Here is a 19,869-nt window from a genome sequence, read left to right on the forward strand (position 1 = left end):
CGAGGAGGTAGGTAGATGTTTGAAAATACAGGATGTGTTAAAATAATCGATTTTTGAAAGTTTATTACAATTGTAACTCCTTGAATTGTACTTTGTTTTTTTTTTTAATAACACTGATGGATAATAGACATTGGGTATATTATGTGAGATTTTAGTTTAAGACGAATAACATAGCGCGGTGTATATATCGAAATAATGCCCCCCAACAAAAATTTTCAAAATATCTTCGATGTACAGAATGTACAAAATGTACAGAATTCGTATTATAAGTATAGATTCTAGATGACGCTGTCCTCCGTTATGCCACGCTAACGTTTGTTGCTACAAATGATATAAGTAAAATCTCAATTTGCGAATAAATGTATAAAATTCGACCAGCTTTATTATAGTATAGTATATAGTATATAGTATATATAAAAAAATTACATACAACCCAAAAACGTAACTAATTTAACTAGGTAGCAATTCTTAACTTTTTTTAATATTACGAAATTGTTGTACCTAATTACGAACGAACATAAAATAGTTTAAATAGATATTTTAAAAAAAAGGGCTTGTTAAAGCGTGACAAACAGACATAAATGGTATGTTTGTCTAATTTTATATTATGTTCAAGAATCACTTATAAGCTACTGGAACGGTTCATTCTGTTATTTCAGAATAGATTAAGTTGAGCTTTTTGTGTAAAAAATAACGATTTTGTTAAAAGTAATCAAATTGATGTCGCCGTCATCCGCCAGTGGGTATACAATTATACGCATGAAAAATATTTACCGAACTCACCAAAAAAATTCGCCAGAGAGTAAATACTGCGTGTAATAAAACTAACATCAAAAATCAACCCTTTTAAAATCGCATCGAATTACTCTTCAAAACAGATTTAGTGGACCGACCGCTTCACTGAATAAACATTGTTGCTGTTTTTTGTCGACCAACATTCAAATCTCAACCCTCCGATACGCGTCAACGATCAAAGGACAAAGTAATATCATCTGTTCCATTCGCGCATGCCGATATTGTGATATAGATGTCTCTGTCTGGACTGGTCACGCATCTTAAAGATTCAATCCATTCGTAGCAACCGCAGACAAGAATTACTGGGTCGGATAGATCACGAATCTGATCCGAAGCAATATTTTTTCATTTAAAAGGACGAAGTTAAATTATGATTGGTACTTTCTTGTTTCTCTATTTCAAAACAAACTTGCGTCATAATTGTTATTAAATTATTACTGTTTCTTTACTTTAATACTAAAAGTTTGACATGACTTTTGTTTTGAAGTAAAGAAACAAAAAAGTAAACATCTAGTAATAATATCTTGAAAATAATAATTAATATTGTTTACAAAACCGTATCATCAGTCGTAGAGTTATAACTTATCTCTATTCTCCATATCAGAAGTTATATTTAGAACTTTAGAATTTATATTCGATAGAAATGTAGGAGCACTTAATTTTATTAGTCCATTAGTTAAATTAGAATTTCTCTTTATTGTTCTGTTTATCAGAATGACGAAATAACTAATGACAAAAAATTGCAGCAAAAATTAAATACATACAATTTTATTTCTTCTGCAACTATTGTCATTAGTAGGAATATTCTGATAAACAAAACAATCAATTGAAACAACAGCGATTAATGTGACCTATAAACAAAATTGGAGGAATAGATCTTTGTCTGTACCTTAACTTGTGAAATGAACCGCAAACCAGCTATTAATTCTAATAATTCAGCATTCAAATTTTAAGGAAGCAATTTGGGGTAAACCTCCCTGGCCTTACTGAAGTATCAACTTCCTATTACTCAAATTCAAGCGACCCTAACGAGTAGTGCTTAATCATTATCATTATCTTCGGATTTGAGCGTAGAATTATGAATAAAGATCCAAGAGCCAGATGCGAACATGAATTAGAGAAATGTTATCAATATTAACTTTAGAAAATGTTTTAATTTGAAATTAGATTTTTGATTTTAAAATTATATGTATTTAAGTCTGAAATGAAATACGTATATAATTTCATTTCAGACTTAAATACATTTTGCTTTTTCATTTTTCAGTTATTGATTTAGATGCTGATGATGAAATTAAGTTTCTTTGATTAAAATTTTAAATTAATTATAACATTAATACATTAAAATTTACAACATTACTTTATTTAATTAGTAACTCTAGGTTACTTCGCGTGGAGAGTTCTATTGCAGTAGATTTGGCTTAAAATGCTGAAGCAATTAACCAAAAGAAAACTAACAAAGGGACAGTGTCAAATGAAGCTACGAATTATGAAGATTCTAATGCAATATATAATTGGTTGGTAAATACAAAACTAAAACCAGCTAACAGCTCAACAAACGTAACTGGAATTTGAAATTTCACGCGCGGCCGCGATAAGCATTATGATATCCTAAACGTCGGAATGACGCCAAATCTTGTTTCCTACTACGTAATTATTGCAGCGTGTGCAAACTGCATAGTCAGTGTTAGTGGGATGTGGTACTGAATGTGCATTTGGGTGGGTAATTTACAACAAAAACGGATATTTGCACCGAATGCAATCTTGTTCGTCTCGCCGAGCTAATGTTAAAAGTAAAGCTGATGTTTACTATACCGTATAGTAGAAAACATTAGCGTTTTTTACAGCACAGTAAACTGTTTATTTGTACAGTACTGGCTTTATAGCTAATGGTCTAAGCTTAGGCATCTCAACTATATCAACCACTTTAACTACTTCAGTATAATTAACTTTTCTCAATATTTTTTCTATAGCAAAAATTGTTATAGCTATTTTCCCTCCATTATATAATACACTAGCGGACGCCCGCGACTTCGTCTGCGTGAAACTCGATGTAAACTTTCAACTACCCTTACCCTACCCCTAGCCTACCCCTACCCCTTAATTTTTTTCTGTCATGAGAACCTTCTCCTGACAATAACAAACACATAAAAAAATAGGTAAATCGGTCCAGCCGTTCACGCGTGATGGCGTGACCAAGGAATATATGGATTATTTTTTATATATTTTCACTATACGTTTTTTATTCATTTGTAGCAGTAAATCTGAACGTGTGTAGGTACTCTATAATAGGAAAAACAATAGCCTTAAATAATATATCTGATCTACATAAAAATAATAGTAACCATTATAACTTCACCGACTAGATTAGAACACTACATTACAGGGGTTAGTAACCCAAAGAACCCACTATTTATGAACTGCTACTTATTTGCGGTATCAAATTCATCACACCATAATTCGGCAATACCAAATGCAAAGAGAAATTATTAATTTAATGTCTGAACCGTAGTTATCAGTAATTAGATATTCTATACTAATATTAAAAGGAGGTAATGTTTGTGGTATTGTAGGGGGTAATCTTTGCATCTACTCAATCAATTTATAAATTATTTTACCACTAGAAAGTCACGTTACTTGTTACTGTCATAGGCTATATTTTAACCCCGTATTCTTACAGGAACAGGAACTGCGCGAGTGAAATCGTAAGGCGTTACTAAATAAGTAATGATGCGTGCTATTTATAAGTAAAAAATAACTTAATTTTAATGATATTCAATTTTATAGAAGCTACAGCGGCATCTTAATAATTTTAGAGCTGAATATTGAGAAGCAATAAATTACCCATGGGTACTATCCTTAATTAATATTCTACGTACAATGAAGAAACCCAATACTTATCAAAGAAAGGGTTCCGTTAATTTAATTTTGGTTATTTATTAATTAAGGAAGATGCTTATTAGAACAAGGGTACCTAAGAAGAAAAGATTTACTCCTTAAAACAAGAAAAACAAGACAATAGGAAACAAGACAAAAATCTTTTAAACTCATTATACTATCTAGAAATTTATAAATCTTTATTTTTATTTTTTTTAATTATTATTTTATAAATTATAAAAGAGGTAAAGTTTGTGAGGTTGTAGGGGTAATGTTCGGAACTACAGAACTGATTTTGAAATTTTACTAATAGTAAGTCACTTTATTTGTGAAATTCATAGGCTATACTTACCTATTTTATCTACTTATACCTATGGGAATGAGAAATACGCGAATGAAACCACGGGGCGACTGCTATATAATATAAGTACTTATACTACAGCCTTTCTTAATGAGTACTGTTTACCAACAAAGAAATTAGAAATGAAAGCAGAAAACTCATGTCATTTCATAACTTATTTATTTTTAAATTACGTATGGTTTGTTTTTAAAATGGTATTTATAATATATTAACCATATCTAATTGTTCTAAGCTTATTAATCAAATTTATTTTCATTAATTTAAGAACAAGTTAATTATAATTATTATTAGATGTGAAATGACTAGTGATTTATACCCTCATTTTTAATTTGTTTGTTGGTAAACAGTACTCATCAAGAAAGGCTGTAGTATAGATACTAAATATATAAATATAAATATACTTAAACAATACACATCACTATCTAGCCCCAAAGTAAGCATACAGAGTAGCTTGTGTTATGGGTGCTAAGATAGTTGATATTATAATATTAATATACAATTATATACTACATATAAATACTTATATAACGTATAAATACACACAGACACTGGAAAACACCCATGCTCATCACACAAATATTTTCCAGTTGTGGGAATCGAACCCACGGCCGTGGATGCAGAAAGCAGGGTCACTACCCACTGCGCCACGCGGCCGCCAAACGTGGATACTAGTTACGACTTGTTCTAGTTGTACTAATGTAATGAGAAAATCGCAAATATTCCTGAAATTGAGAGATATACGGGGCCGCAATACAAAAGCATGCAGTGCGTGCCACACCCCATTCATTAGCCGCCGAGTGCTTCCGCGCATTTATCAATCTACCCCCGCTGCAGATCTCTAGTTTTTGTAAAATAAAGTGCATTCCCCTGACAAATATATTATGCTAACCAAATTTTGAGTTTCACTAATCTATACTAATATTTTAAAGAGGTAAAGTTTGTTGTATTTTAGGGGTAATCTCTGGATCTACTGGACCGATTTGGAAAATTCTTTCACTACTAGAAAGTCGCGTTATTTGTGAGTGTCATAGGTTATATTTTATCCCCGTATTCTGATGAGAACGAGAACTACGCGAGTGACACCGCCGGATGTCGGATAGTAACTGCTAAAGGACATAATATAATTATTAAATTAAAGGTTAAAAATTAATCAGTTATATCATAATTGAAATTATAGGTATCTATCTATAAGTAAGAGGAGTTATTTTTTCGGCTTATTTAAATCAATTGATTAATATCCAACAGCGCCTGCAAACTCTGTTTATATTAACGGTAGATCAATCAATTAAATATGGAAATATAGATTGTGAATTATAGCGGCCTTTCAAAAATCTTGGTACACCATAAACGTTCTAATCACGTACTTTGAATTCCGTCATAATGCATCTGTGACATTTACTATCCAGTTCTGTGGATCTCAAATTTCACAACACGAACTGTTCGTATCTGTGAATCTAACAGTGTTTCACTTGTCCAGTGTTCGATCGAAGGACAATTGACGGAGCGACTCATTTCCCTGATGGCCGCCATTACAACGGTCAAGATGGATGGATAACAAACCGGCAATTACACTATAATGAACACAATGACAATTGGATGTTTTCACTAATTGAAAAGGCCACCCGCCATCGATTCATTTGGGGCACTATATGAAATGAAATTGCCGTGCGTGACGTGGCTGTACGGCTGCATGAATTAACCCCATCGACTTCCATCAAGAAAATGTTTATTAATACGGTTACAGAGTAAAGAATACCAGAGAGAGCATAAAACTTCTATGTGCACATGTCCAGCACACTCATCTACCCAATGGTGCTTCCAGCAACTATTTTTACGTGGGGAAATCCTCATGGTACCTTCTCGCCACGGGGTGGCAAGATGTACAAGATTGATAACTTGACTAAAACCCCACGATGTCCCAACTTGTCACCTGATAACTGGGCCACGGGAATAATGCTTGCAGTACCTAGACTAACCTAACCTAACATTATATTTTTTTTTGTTTTTTTAACTAGGCAACTGTGTCTTCTATGCAGAACCTGCCATCCGAGTTAATGGTAGATCTTCAGAATGTCTTTACAAATAGTCAAACTACAAAAGTGCTTTTTTAGATTTTTTTAGGTTTACAAACACCACGACTAGTAATAATTTGTACTAGCAACTGACTAGTGCAACACGTATTGTGAAAAATACAACAAGGAACTTAAGCTAACTTATCGTAATAACTGCACAAATAATGTAGGCATAGTACAACTTGGAAACCTAGAAATTATTTATACAAGCTTTAAGATGGCACCGTGACGATAAAGACCACGATCGCAGCAATTCATTCATTCGGACACAGTGATTAATTGGATACTCAAGTGAACGTATGGGCAGCAGGAGCTTAAAGCCCTTTTCACATAAACACGGTTTACGTTAGCAACGCTTTTAGACGTACAAGGCTTCTTCCACTGCATTGAGCATTTAAACGTTGGAAATCGTGCCCGTTTCAGTAACCGTAATATATCTCGTATTTGAACAATGCAATAGATTGTATTTATTCACAACATGAAAATTATTCTAATTATAAGCAGTATTCATCACACAAGCGTACTGTATTAGTGACTACTTCAACAAACGACGGCATGGCATACCTAAGGTAACCCGCGCGTGTTAGAAAAAGTTAAAGAGACAGGAACATCCCCTGTACCACACCGCTAAAAGTTGCATCGCACAATACGTTTATTACATGTTTTTTTTATCTTATACTTGGAATAGGTACAAGTTTATTTTACCCATATCTCTGGTGATTTCTACGAGGCAACATGCCTGAACGCTAAATCGCTTTTTGGTTCGTCTTTGCCTTGTATTTATAAGTTTAATTATTATTCAGAAGGTCTCTCATTACTCATTTAATGATGTATTAAACTACACGATCACAATAACTATGGAGCTATATCGTGTTGTTTCCTGTCTTTACGTTTTTGTTTCCTACGACCACCACAATAAAGTTGTCTATACGTGTTATGCTAATCGAGTGACGATAGATGCAAATATACTTGCTGCAGTTTGTATTTAGCTAATTGAACCTTTCAGTTAACTAATGGACATACTTTTTATCAGTTCAATATATGAAAGTGAACGGTCACACACAGCAAACAATAAGTTGAAAAAAAAAAGGTAAAGGTATACATTTTCGGCATCAACGAAGCGAAAATTACTTCATATATTTACGGAATTGGACGCGACAAACAATAGCCTACTTTCAAAATTAGTAAAACTTAAACGATAATGAGGAAATTAGCGTTTGGCTTCACTTGGCAAAGAATCCTAATCACAATAACTCAAGATGTTATCGTGCAGGCCAGGCGATGAACAAAAGACGGCGTCGGAGCAACAATGGGCGACCGCGCGCCCGAGAGGCGCCCTAACAAATTACCAACCCGCAGATAACTAAGCAATATTAAATCATAGTAATTTGTGGTTGCGAAAGGCCCCCTTCTAACAGACTCTCACTAGGCCGCCGGATATTATTATTGCTTTTTTTCTCTCCGCGATTACGATGATAAGTTGCAACGGGATCTCGCACAAAGGCGCATTACTTTTTATCTCGGACAAAGAAAAATATTAAGCACTTAAACCTAGCGCCCAAAGGCTTCACGCTGACGAGCCAACTTTAATTGAGGCAACTGACAACTTTTTAGTTGTCGCACCGGTTGGAAGTTACAACAAAAAAGAACAAAACGGTAGAATTAGAATAGTTTTGAAACAAACATGCGAATAACAAGGGATGGGACCTCAACCTGCAGCGATGCGTTGCTGAGGGGTAAGACAAACTATTCGAGACTAATTTATAATTCGTGTGTTAATTAAGAAGTTTATTCAGTCACCGAGTTGAGCAATGAAACTGTTATCGGTAAACTAATATCGCAAACAAACTTCCTGTGTCGCAGTTTCTGAAAATTATGTGGGAATAAACAGTGAGTTTACAAACAAAAAGTGGGAGAGGGAAATCGGTACGTCTACAGAGCGTCTTAATCCGAACTCGGCAATTCCGGAGATGTCGGCCGCGGAAATGAATAGTTTAAATCAGTGTAAAGAACAACATCCCACTTGAGTTAGCAACTCGGCGTGAAACTGCAATTTCGCCGTTCATAAAACATGGAACCGGCAGCGTCGGGGGGCTCCGATGCAATCGCATCTTTTCCTCAGACGTTTTTACAGTCGTAGATGCGTTGTTCGCGCTCCGAGAGGGCTGTAAAACAAGGCAATTGCCCTGCGCACATGATCTGCTCATTGTCTGAGTCCGAGTCTTGTTGGTTGTCTGTAACCTAGAAAACATTTTATTACGAATAAATTTGTTGAAAACCTGAAAATACCTGTTCAAATAGAATGAAAATGTTTGGTTAAAGTTCAATACCTACAGCCGCCGTACCGAAGCATTTTTAATTTAACCGGCCCCATGCCCCAAACATTCAACCCATTTTTTTTATTTGTTAGTATTTTGCGAAATAGGTAACCTAACCTAACCTAAGCCCAAATTCTATAGGCCGAAGCATTCTGCATTCCTTCCCTACCATAAGCCAACCCTGCACATTGCAAGTACCATCTTTTTTAATCCTAGTCCTCTGTTTCTCCGCCACAGCATTAGCAATTCCAACTGTAGCAATAGTCGGTGGGGAATTGTAATATTTAGTCTTAATAAAGCCATTCGTAACGTTGAATATCCGGAACAGGCGTGCTAGCGCCGCGCTGCGACTTGCTCGGGGCGGGGCGCCTCGCACCGTGGAAATTTACGACAAAGCTTTAGCTTGCCCTTCCAACCCTCCGTCAGAGACCTGCAGCAATGCATAGAGAGAACAAAAACCACGCACCGTACAAAGATTACAGATATGAAACAGTATTTTTTTTTCTGGATGAAAGGTACTATACCATCTATATGTACCTATAAAAAATTTTAGAATAATCAGTTGAGAAAGTAAAACTCAAAAACTGCTCGACCGATTTAAATGATTTGAGCGGCAGACTTATCCTAGATCGATGATAATTTGCTTTACATTTTATTTTCTTTGATAGATACACAGGGGTAAAAAGTCTTTGGTTAAAATTTAGATACAAGCAGCGTAGGTACCTATATAGTTTATGAGAATAAAATCAGTTTGCCGTCACGGTACGTACCTACGGCAAATCATATACTAATATTATAAAGCTGTAATGCTGAAGAGTTTGTTTGGTTGAACGCGCTAATCTCAGTAACTGCTGGTCTGATTTGAAAAAATCTTTCAGAGTTAGATAGCCTATTTATCAAGGAAACCTATAGGCTATATATTATCCCCGTATTCCTACGGGAAAGGGAATCACGCGGGTGAAACTGCTATTAATATTACTGCCAAAATATACATTTATCGAGGAATACTATAGGTTATATATTATCCTAATATTCCTACGGGAACTGGAACCACGCGGTTGAAACCGCGCGGTGTCAGCTAGTCTTTGATATTACTGCCAAAATATATATTTACACAAAAAAAAATACATTATTATATACGAGTATCATGTAAAGGTAACAAAGCAGCATTTTAGTCTACAGCTACCATACGCTATAATACGCTAGTGCGAATAGTCGCGAACGAAACTCCAGTTAATTGAAACGATGCCCCGGTTGGAGCGAAACGAATATACAAAACTCTAACCGCAATATATTTACAGTTCGGTCGGCTAGGCCGCCATTGTTTTCAGGACGGTAACAGCGTATATAGTTTATTAATGAACCGATACACCGAGCAATATTGCGAGCCGAAACGATTTCTATAAATTAATGCTTTATCGCGCCTCGGACAATGGATACTTTACCCATGAGGGCTGGACCGATGCATTACATTTAACTAGATACCGCACGTCCATCCAAACGAGCAGAAAAAATTGTAACAGGCGCCTATTTAATTTTTATTTCTCTGGTAAATACGAATAGAATTCTATTTGATTACAATCATGTTTGAAGGAAAGAATGATTAAGTCCCCAACTTAGACTTCATCACGCTTTTCCAGAATATGCTAATATAATAAGGTGCTATTTTAGTTACTTAGTTTATGTTTTGTGATTGGAGAGAATAAATAAATTAGAGAACTGGTAGGTACACATTAGATAATAATTATAAGGAAAAAATATAATAATTTCTAAAAGTTAATTTAGAAATACATGGAAAACTAGGATTGTCTTGCATAGTTTTCTTTAAATACATAATACAGACTAATTTCATAATTATTGTTTTATTTAAATCCATCCCATATAATGCAATAACTATACTTAATTTAAACATCCCTTTTTGCAAATATTTTCAAAATCAGTACCCACTGCATTACTTTCAGATCGAAATTTCACAGAGAGACATCTACATAAACTTCCTCTAACTAAGTAGTCTAAGCTTTTCTATACTGCCCTCTATCAAGAGACTTTAAAATATTACATAACTAACCTACCCTGCGTGTATTAAATACATTTCTTATTACTGAATTGTGCCATCTATCAGTTATTACAAAAACCTCTTTCAACAAATGTTCAGCAACGCCATCTTACGTAGCTTTCATAAACTACGTAGTAAAGAAAAGAGCAAACTTGGCTAGCTAAGCGTTACCTACTGTTACCAATAGATGGCTCTGTAAGTTTGAGAATAAAAACGGTAAGTTCACCAACAGTATTTTTATTTAAAATGTTGCCAGAGCTAAATACGTGTAAATAGACTTGGCGCGTTAAACGTTACCAGCCATCATCAATAGATGGCACTACAAGTTGTCGGCCTAAATAAACGGAGATGTTTTACGTAGACCAAAATTATTATTTACTTTTTTACCGAAATCGGTGAGTAAACATGACGATTTAAACGTCGTCATCAGCAACCATCAATAGATGGCACTATAGGCAAAAAACGGTTGCAATGTGTATCATCAGATAGGTTTATTTTAACAAGATTAAATTTTCTTTGTTTTACAAAAATATAAAACTAAATACTCACAGTCAGGGTCTTCAACGTCATCTTGGTCCCGCTCCGTAAGCAACTAAATGTCTGCAATAGAAAGAAAAAAAAATCCTTTGTTAGGCTTTATTTTCGGAAGAAAAAATCTCTCAAAGGCGGTACCCACGTCATTGTCATCGAGAACAAAGGCCGGACTACACAGGAGTGCGCGGGCAGCGCTTTTGTTTCTGATCAAACGTTCGTGTTTACATACCCCAAAAAGACAAGTTATAAAAAAAAATATCGGTTTTACGCGAGCCTTTCAATGTAAATAGAAGAGAGGCATCAGGCAAATGGGTCATCGCTTGATGATACATACTGATACTAAATTCACATGCATACAACCATATGTGCCAGTTTGAATGAAAACAAATAAGCGTTCTATATTTGAACATAAACAAAAGAATCTGCTCTAAGTGTATCTTGAACAGTATGAATAACTAAATAGGGAATTATTGGTTCATTTTCCTATTTTCTATGAGAAACCGACGAATCCAAGCGACAACATCACCCTGATCCGATAGAAATTCTCGACTAGGTTCGTTCTCCTTGGACCGGAAAACCGGAGCACCCTCAGGAGATGTTTAGAATGTTCAATTGCAAATCAATTATTCCCTATTCACAATGAACTTCTGCTAAGTAACATTCGTCTAGTAAATAAATAATTGATTAATTTTGGATAGAAGCAGGCGTTACTTTGCTGAAGTTCATCATGAATATATAATAATTTATTTATTTTGCTATTATCCGCGAAAAGACGACGAACCCATGCGACAACGTCACCCAGGTCCGACAAAATACTCCCTACGTACGTTTCACCCCGAAACCGGAGCGTCCTCAGGAGATGTTGATTCTACAACGTGCAATTGCAAAAAAAAATATTAATGGGATTAATGGGAATACTTATAACCTATAATTAACCTAATATAAATTATTTAATTATTATTTTTATATTAAAAGGCAAATACTTTTGCAAGTATTTTTGTAATTCCACGTTATACCTTAAAATCTAAAATTTAATATACATTAAAAATATAAGTTCAGAGAAAAACCTTCAGACAACCATATTACGTTTAATAAGAGTGTTATTTATATTATCGTTATGGTATCGTTATTCTAAATAAAACAATTATAATATTCCATTTTTATTAAAGATACTATAAAAACTTAACACTGATTTTCTCGCGTAGAAAATCCAGGGCGTAGGTAGGGATTTAATTTAACAGATAGATATATGAATGAATAACTAAATAAAAATCTACTTGGCATAAATACTTAGGTATATGCTAATAATGGAAATAAATTCAATATCCAACAATAAAAGATTATCTATTTCCATTAACCTTATATAATATGAGTTCACAATAGGGTAGGGAACTGTTTCAGAATAATAAAAAACCATGTAACACAAAGTCATTGAACTCCTAAAATCCTAACGACCATAAGACTAGACTACGGCTTATTGCTGCCAACAAAGACTTTCGAATAAGAAAAGAATACGTATAAGACAATCGAAAGTAAGATAATACTTGACTTTAAGTTTTTGACGCAGTTTGTAGTGCTGGGGTTATTTTTTTATTCGTACCGGAACGCTAAATTGGTTAGTGGTTCGTCTTCGCCGGTAGGTTGGTAACTAGCCACGGCCGAGGCCCCCCACCAGCTAGACCTGGATCAATTAAGAAAACCAGCCGGGGATCGCACCCAAGATCTCCATCTTATAAATCCACCGCACATACCACTGCGCCACGAACGCCGTCAAACATGTCTGCGTAACTGCGTCACGGAGGTTCTCAACAGAGAGGTCCTAGATTCGATTCCTAGCCCGGGTTAGTTAAAGATTTTATAATTTCTAAATTGACTTGGTCTCTCTGGTCTGGTCGTAGGCATTGTCCGTGGCTGTGATAGCCAGATAGCCTTCATGATTTTAAAAAGCTGAAAGTTTAATCACGGTCGTGCCATATTGGTACCAAGTAAGGAGATTGGACTGAGGTAACTTTGAGAGGTAGATTTTAAAGCTCGAGTAACTCAACCGTCCGACTATTTATAATGATCCTGCGTACGGAACCCTCAGTGGGCGAGTCCAACTCACACTGAGGCACAACTAGCCCGTTTCCATCTTAGATTGCATCATCACTTACCATCAGGTGAGAATGTAGTCAAGGGCTAACTTGTAAAGAATAAAAAAATCAAAATCAAAATCAAAAATTATTTATTTCAAGTAGGCTCAGTTTACAAGCACTTTTGACACGTCAGTTGACTATTTGTAAAGATTCTACCACCGATTCAGAAGGCAGGTTCTGCTGAGAAGAAACCGGCAAGAAACTCAACAGTTTCTCTTTTTAAAAAATCATACAACATTGTAATTTACAATTGATGACAACATTACAATTTCTTATACTTTTACTTCCTGTGTGAAGGTGGAAGCTGATCCAACGGCCTCCAAGCATCTTTATCATTAAGGAACTCATCATTGTCAAAAAAACACCTTGTCCAATTTTATAATGTTTTTCATACGTAACATCCATTAATAAAGTCCAATCAAGTGCAGAACTTAGGATTGAATAAGGGTTACTTGTAAATAACTAATAATATACCGGATATACTTAATATTACCACGGATATAACACGTTCATAAGTGCTATATTATGTTCTGTGAATATTAGAAACAAGAAAAACGTGATTGTTTGTTTGCATTGAATAGGCATTGAAACTACTGGACCCATTTGACAGAATTCTTTCACCATCAGAATTGTAAATCTATATTCTATCCCTGAGGAACATAGGCTATATTTAATCAACGTATTCCCAAGGGAAAGGGAACTACGCGTGTGAACCCCGTGGCGTCTGGTATTATTAAATAAACTGATATTTGTTGTTTATTATACTTAGTGAGATGATTTTTTTTTGTGTTGCGCAGATACTTACCACTAAAATAAAGTAGAGTGCAACAGAACTTTTCAGAACGATACAGAAATGAAAAAATGTACTAAATATCTTTAATATTCTACTAGATTACTCCATTAGAATCATTAAAATTAGAAAAAAGGCTGATTTCATTATTTTCACACCGATTGTAGTGATTTAAATATCCTCTTTGATGCGTATTTCATAGATTGTCGTCACTAACATTCAGCCAATCAGAGGGCCTAGTGGCAGTTTGATACTATTACTATCGCGGTAACGTAAACGCGAATTTCTAAGGAATTGAAACAGCGCCATCTAGTGGCACTACTGCACAACTGTTTCAATTCCATATAAATTTGCGTTTACGTCAACGCGATAGTAACAGTATGAAAATATTGAGAACTCCCACTTGGCACACTGATATAGGTATGTCAAGTTAATGTTAAATTCTTATTAAAACCGATTGAATGTTTGCCCACCTGTAACAAGTCATTTAACTGACTAAGCAAATATAAATTTATTCATTATCCTAATTTATGCTCTTTAGCTTTTTTAGCTCTGTGTCATCTGTATAATTTGAGCCCAAGTTTGTATGGAGACTGGATTTCTCCTTTCTATATAAACTATTACTATTTAAAGTCAGATTTCTACAAAGGAAAATGCTAAAAAGCCACCTACCTCCGTATAAAACGTGAGTAAACCTAATATGTTACCCGGTTACGTTATATCCTAGCTATTAGGAAACGTCACAGACATCTATCTGGATGTAGGATCTAGCACAACGCTATCTCCAACAAGGGAGCCTTATTCTGTAAAACTTAACACTGAAAACGAATGCTTTAGTCACTGTTTAGCAACCAATCTTTGAGTCAAAGTAACTCTTTTTGTTTATAAGGTCTTTTATATTTATTGGGGTTCCTGGTAAGAACAGAGCCTCATTTACAAATTGCGTATGCTTATACTAGCCTACGACCGCGACTTTGTACATGTGAAATTCAGTTTTTTACCAAGGATTGTTTTAATCACCCATATATAATCTATTAATTATGAAAACTATCGTTTGGATTATTTTTTATAGGTGGGCCAGTCTTATTTATAACTATAAATTAAGCAACTGTAGTAGTAAAAGAACATCTGCTCTGTAACAATTTCTAGTAAACTACCCTCCTCCCAACTTGAATCAATAACGAGGGTATTTTACTGTTTTTACTGTTGCTAAATAATTAGTTATTAAACGTCAAACTAATTGTTAGCTAATATTTTTGTCACACGCTCCGTTTGTAAGGGATTTGTAATAGTGACGTCATGAAACAATTGAAATAAAGACCGTCATGGCCGACAGGCGTTTTGGCTCGTATTGTTAAAAACATATTTAAAAACTAAAATATTCATGTAATCTCACGTCTCAAAAAATATGTTTTTTTTTCCAATCTAGTAGAACGATAATGAACATTTAAGAACATTATTAAAAAATGTCAACTAGCCTATTAAGCATTTGAGAAAATACAGTTATTTTTAAATCACAGACAGACATATATTGGTGATGTATTGATAAATAAATAAATCGAGTTTAGTATGGCGCAATTACTGAATAAGGCCGTGGCTGGAGCAAAGCTCAAACAAACGATAAGCGGGCACACTTATTCCCGTTTGATGTTGGTGCCGTCTCGGTTATAAAGGATAAGGTAATTAATTTAGAGTTTTATGATTATTCTGTACACGTGAAAACAACGAGGTCGTGATGCATGGCCCTTAAATAGGGCTGTTCATGGTTACAACAGTCTATGAAACGAAAAAAAAGGAAGTTCTACTACTTAGTAATCTACTCGTAAAAGTGATAATGTACTATGTAATTCTTAATTTAAACATAATAGATCGAAGTCATACAAGAACTGCCATCAGACCTGCATAGACCATTATCTCTCAATCTCAAGATGCAAACTTCTATTCAAGCTTTGGAAGTGATTTTTGTAATACGTACAGAAAATGAAATTTCATTTCATTATCAGTGTTGGTATATATATAAGAGGGTATTTCATGCTATGCTATGTTGATAGCTCAGTTGTTTGTTAGGCAGGGTGGACACCGTCACGCTGCGTCGCGTCAGTGATTTTGTGCAATAATATTTTGTTGTAATTATTAATAATGTTTTGTGTTGTAATTCATCATCATATCAGCCGATGGACGTCCACTGCAGGCCATAGGCCTTTTGTAGGGACTTCCATAATTCACGATACTAAGCCACCTTCATGCAGCGAATCTCTGCGACTCGCTTGATGTCATCAGTCCACCCGGTGGGGGGTCGACCAACACTGCGCTTACTAGTGCGGAGTCGCCATTCCAGCACTGAGTTTTAATTATTGATCACAAATTGTTTAGTGTGAGCATGGAGAATATGCCGGGCAGGGAACGTGAGTGTTTATGCATACTGAAAGGATCCTTTAAACCTGCACCCAAGGTCCTCTACCATAAAAAATGGGGCAATCACTGTCGCTGCTACCCGTCACAGAAGGTTCTTATCTAATGTAGTTATGTACCTGTTTACTATTAAGATCTATCTTACAAAGTCAGCAGAAAAAATTTTATATCATGATAAAAATAATTTCTAAGTTCAACTTATTTCTAGGTAAATATTGACTGTTGGGAGTTTTCCAAAATTATTATTTTATCTTGTTTTTAATAAATGGATACGTATACGTTTTATCTGAGTTATTTGTAGTGTAAACAAAAAGTTCTTTCTTGTTTCCAACCCTACCAATACATCGACGCTTAACTCATATAAGGGGAGGACTAACGTAAATAAAGTGGAGCAAACAAAAATATACTTGACGACGTAAGTACTTACCCTACAAGACGATAAACTCTTTTGCATAATATGTTTATAGATAAAAAGGTTAATATCTTTTTTACATCATACGAATAATTTTCATTGCCTCTTGAGGCATCTTACATGAAATTTATTACCTACTTGTAATACCGGATTATATTCAATTCAGTAGGTATTAACTTTTAACATGTTTAAAAACCTCAGAGTAAAAATATTTACTTTTATTCTATTCTATATTCTTTGTTAAGAACACACTCACTCAGGTCAGTTAGGTATATGGAGGTTACACCACGCTGGCCCAATGTTAGGTTTCCTCGTTACGGATAAAGTTTCCTCTTGTAACAATCAATAATCATAATCAGATGTTAATGATAGAGATGGGAAAAAACCCTTTCCCAAATTATTTTATAATTTTTGTTATAAAAAAGCTCCATAGCTCAAACCAGGACTCGAACCGATACGAAACGATATTGTAAATTGTAATCGAAAGATAGGACTACCGAGGCAGATAAAAGATTACGGAACCCTAACATATACCAAACAAAACCATGAGTCTTGTGAAGTCATTGTTTCGGCGGTGTGGGGCCCCGAGGGAAAGGGCCGCAAATGAAAACCAGACGCGGCGTGTTGGTGGAAATCACTTCAGTCTCAGTTCGCGACGCACAACCGTTTGCTAGGAGTCGATTTGTGTCACATTATAGCGATCGTACAGTAGGACGATCATCAGAAAATCCATATATCTGAAGGAAATTACATACAATAAACAACTAAGCAGTTCCAAACACTTTAAATTGCATGTACCTAACTTTATAAACAACCTTTAACGATTTTCTGGATACGGTCAAAAATCTTTTAAAAGATACGAATATATTTACGAATGTACATAAGCGAAAATTAAAGATATACTTTTTGGGACAGCCTGTATAAGAAGCGGTTCACTTACACTATAATTATGATATTTAACTATCCGCTAATGATTGTTCTTTGTTATTCTTCTCTTTTTGTTTGTTAATTAACTGTTTCTTAAGTATTGTATTATGTAATAATATCCAGTGCACAGTAAACCAACTGTGATTAGTGTTGCACTAGGGTTAAACTTAATTTAAATATGTTTTTTGTTGAATAATAAATAAATAAATAAAATATCAATAGGTACAACTATTTATAGCTAATCAATACTTATACTACTGTGACTGAAAATCTGTGTATTTTTAAATCACCAGACAATGTAAGTATACCATCTTATACGTTTATCCTAATTATTTTTTGAATGATTACTTATTTTAGGCCTTGTGCATACACATATACGGCTCATGTATCATAATACATGAGCCGTAAATATCGCTCTCTCTTTCGTCCCAACGCAACGAACGCGATAGTTCCGGTTCGGCGTTGTTGTATATTTGTCTTCACGATATATTGTCGTGAATCGTATGTTGGGCATACTGGACCGTTTTTGTCAGTTATGAACGTATCACTAGAAAGCGCAGTGTTGGTGGACCTCCTACCAGGTGGACTGACGACATGAAGCGAGTCGCAGGAATTCGCTGAATGGAGGCGACTCAGGATCGTGATGTTTGGAATTCTCTACACAAGGCCTGCAGTAGACATCTATCGGCTGATAATTATGATGATGATGATGATGTTTTCGGGCCTGGGCCAAACAAAGCGTATTATCATATTTAATTTCAGAGATTTAAGACATGGATCTCTACTACGCCGTTCGCCTTATACCTACATATGATTGCTAACCTGTGTTTTTCTTCCCGTAGAGCGACGTTATGGTATGGCCCTAGGCGTTATATCACCGAATAACGAAAAATCTAGACATGTAGACACGTGAATATTAAGAAAACTGCGATGTCAAAGATTTTTTGTTTAGTTAGTGAACACATTAGAGGGGAAAACATTAAAATTAAAATATTTAATACTTATATTAAACTTTATTTTTACACAACTACGGCAAAGCCATAAGGGACCATCCCTATTACTTTAGCAGTCTTAAGTATATATAATAATTTATTTATTTTGCTATTATTATTTTATATCGGGGTGAAACGTACGTAGAGTATTTTGTCGGACTTGGGTGACGTTGTCGCATGGGTTCGTCGGCTTTTCGCGGATAATAGCAAAATAAATAAATCATTATATACTCATGATTAACTTCCGCAAAGTAATGCCTGCTTCTATCCAATGTCTTAAGTATGTTTGTATTAAAGTGTGTTCCCCACTGCGCCGATTTTGACACAGATAACAAATGAATATTTTTAATTTCAGGCAAAAATAAAAAATCGTACAAAAAAAAGTAAATTAACTCTAGTCTAGTCTAGATTTTCGTATAAAGCGTTTTTTTGCCTTAGACACCCTTCAGGTGAGATCGTGGTGCAACGCGAGCCTATTCGGCGCAAAAATGACCGTTAAGCTATAGGTACTTTCAGACATTTTCTTTTAACATTAAAGTTTCAAGACAAGTTACAATTATTTCCAGTAGTTAATTAATTTAGACTGAACAGTCGTAAATATATATAGCGCTTCGCAATAGTGATAAAGTATCGTATTCATGAGAATAATTTTAATTAAGTACAACTGGTTAGCTAAGAAAGAAAAGATTCTACAAACTTACTCCCTACTTCAAGAGACCAGCTTCACAATGGAACTAAACTACTGGACAACTTACTTCAGTTTATCGCAGTTAACTACGGTTACTTAGCACTTATCGCTCTGTAGCATGTCTAATAATATTACAAGAGGAATTTAAAAGCTTTATTTTGTTGATAGCTTTAGTAAGCTCGGTGGTCCAGTTGCCTGCAGCAGCCTGTGTGATAACGGCTAACAGTTTTTTTAAAGATGCTTGGAGGCCGTTGGATCAGCTTCCACCTTCACACAGAAAGTAAAACTATAAGAAATGTAAACAGTAATTTTTATCAATTGTAAATTATAATACTGTATGACTTTTTCAATTGCAACTGTTGAGTTTCTTGCCGGTATCTTCTCAGCAGAACCTGCCTTCCGAACCGGCGGTAGAATCTTTACAAATAGTCAACTGACGTGTCAAAAGTGCTTGTAAACTGAGCCTACTTGAAATAAATGATTTTTGATTTGATTTGATTTAA

General features: G+C 34.9%; 1 protein-coding gene across 1 annotated transcript in view; it reads right to left on the reverse strand.

The window, feature by feature from the left end:
• The window catches only part of LOC128198816 (tyrosine-protein phosphatase Lar-like), a 398,204-nt gene that overhangs the window by 364,529 nt on the left and 13,806 nt on the right, over positions 1-19,869 (reverse strand). The window contains exon 2 of the mRNA XM_052885927.1: positions 11,026-11,076. Within this exon, the coding sequence (XP_052741887.1) occupies positions 11,026-11,046 (21 nt within the window). The 5' untranslated portion in view covers positions 11,047-11,076. The remainder of the gene's footprint in view (positions 1-11,025; positions 11,077-19,869) is intronic.

This window comes from Bicyclus anynana, chromosome 15, assembly GCF_947172395.1.
Source record: "Bicyclus anynana chromosome 15, ilBicAnyn1.1, whole genome shotgun sequence".
Taxonomy (NCBI): Eukaryota; Metazoa; Arthropoda; class Insecta; order Lepidoptera; family Nymphalidae; genus Bicyclus; species Bicyclus anynana.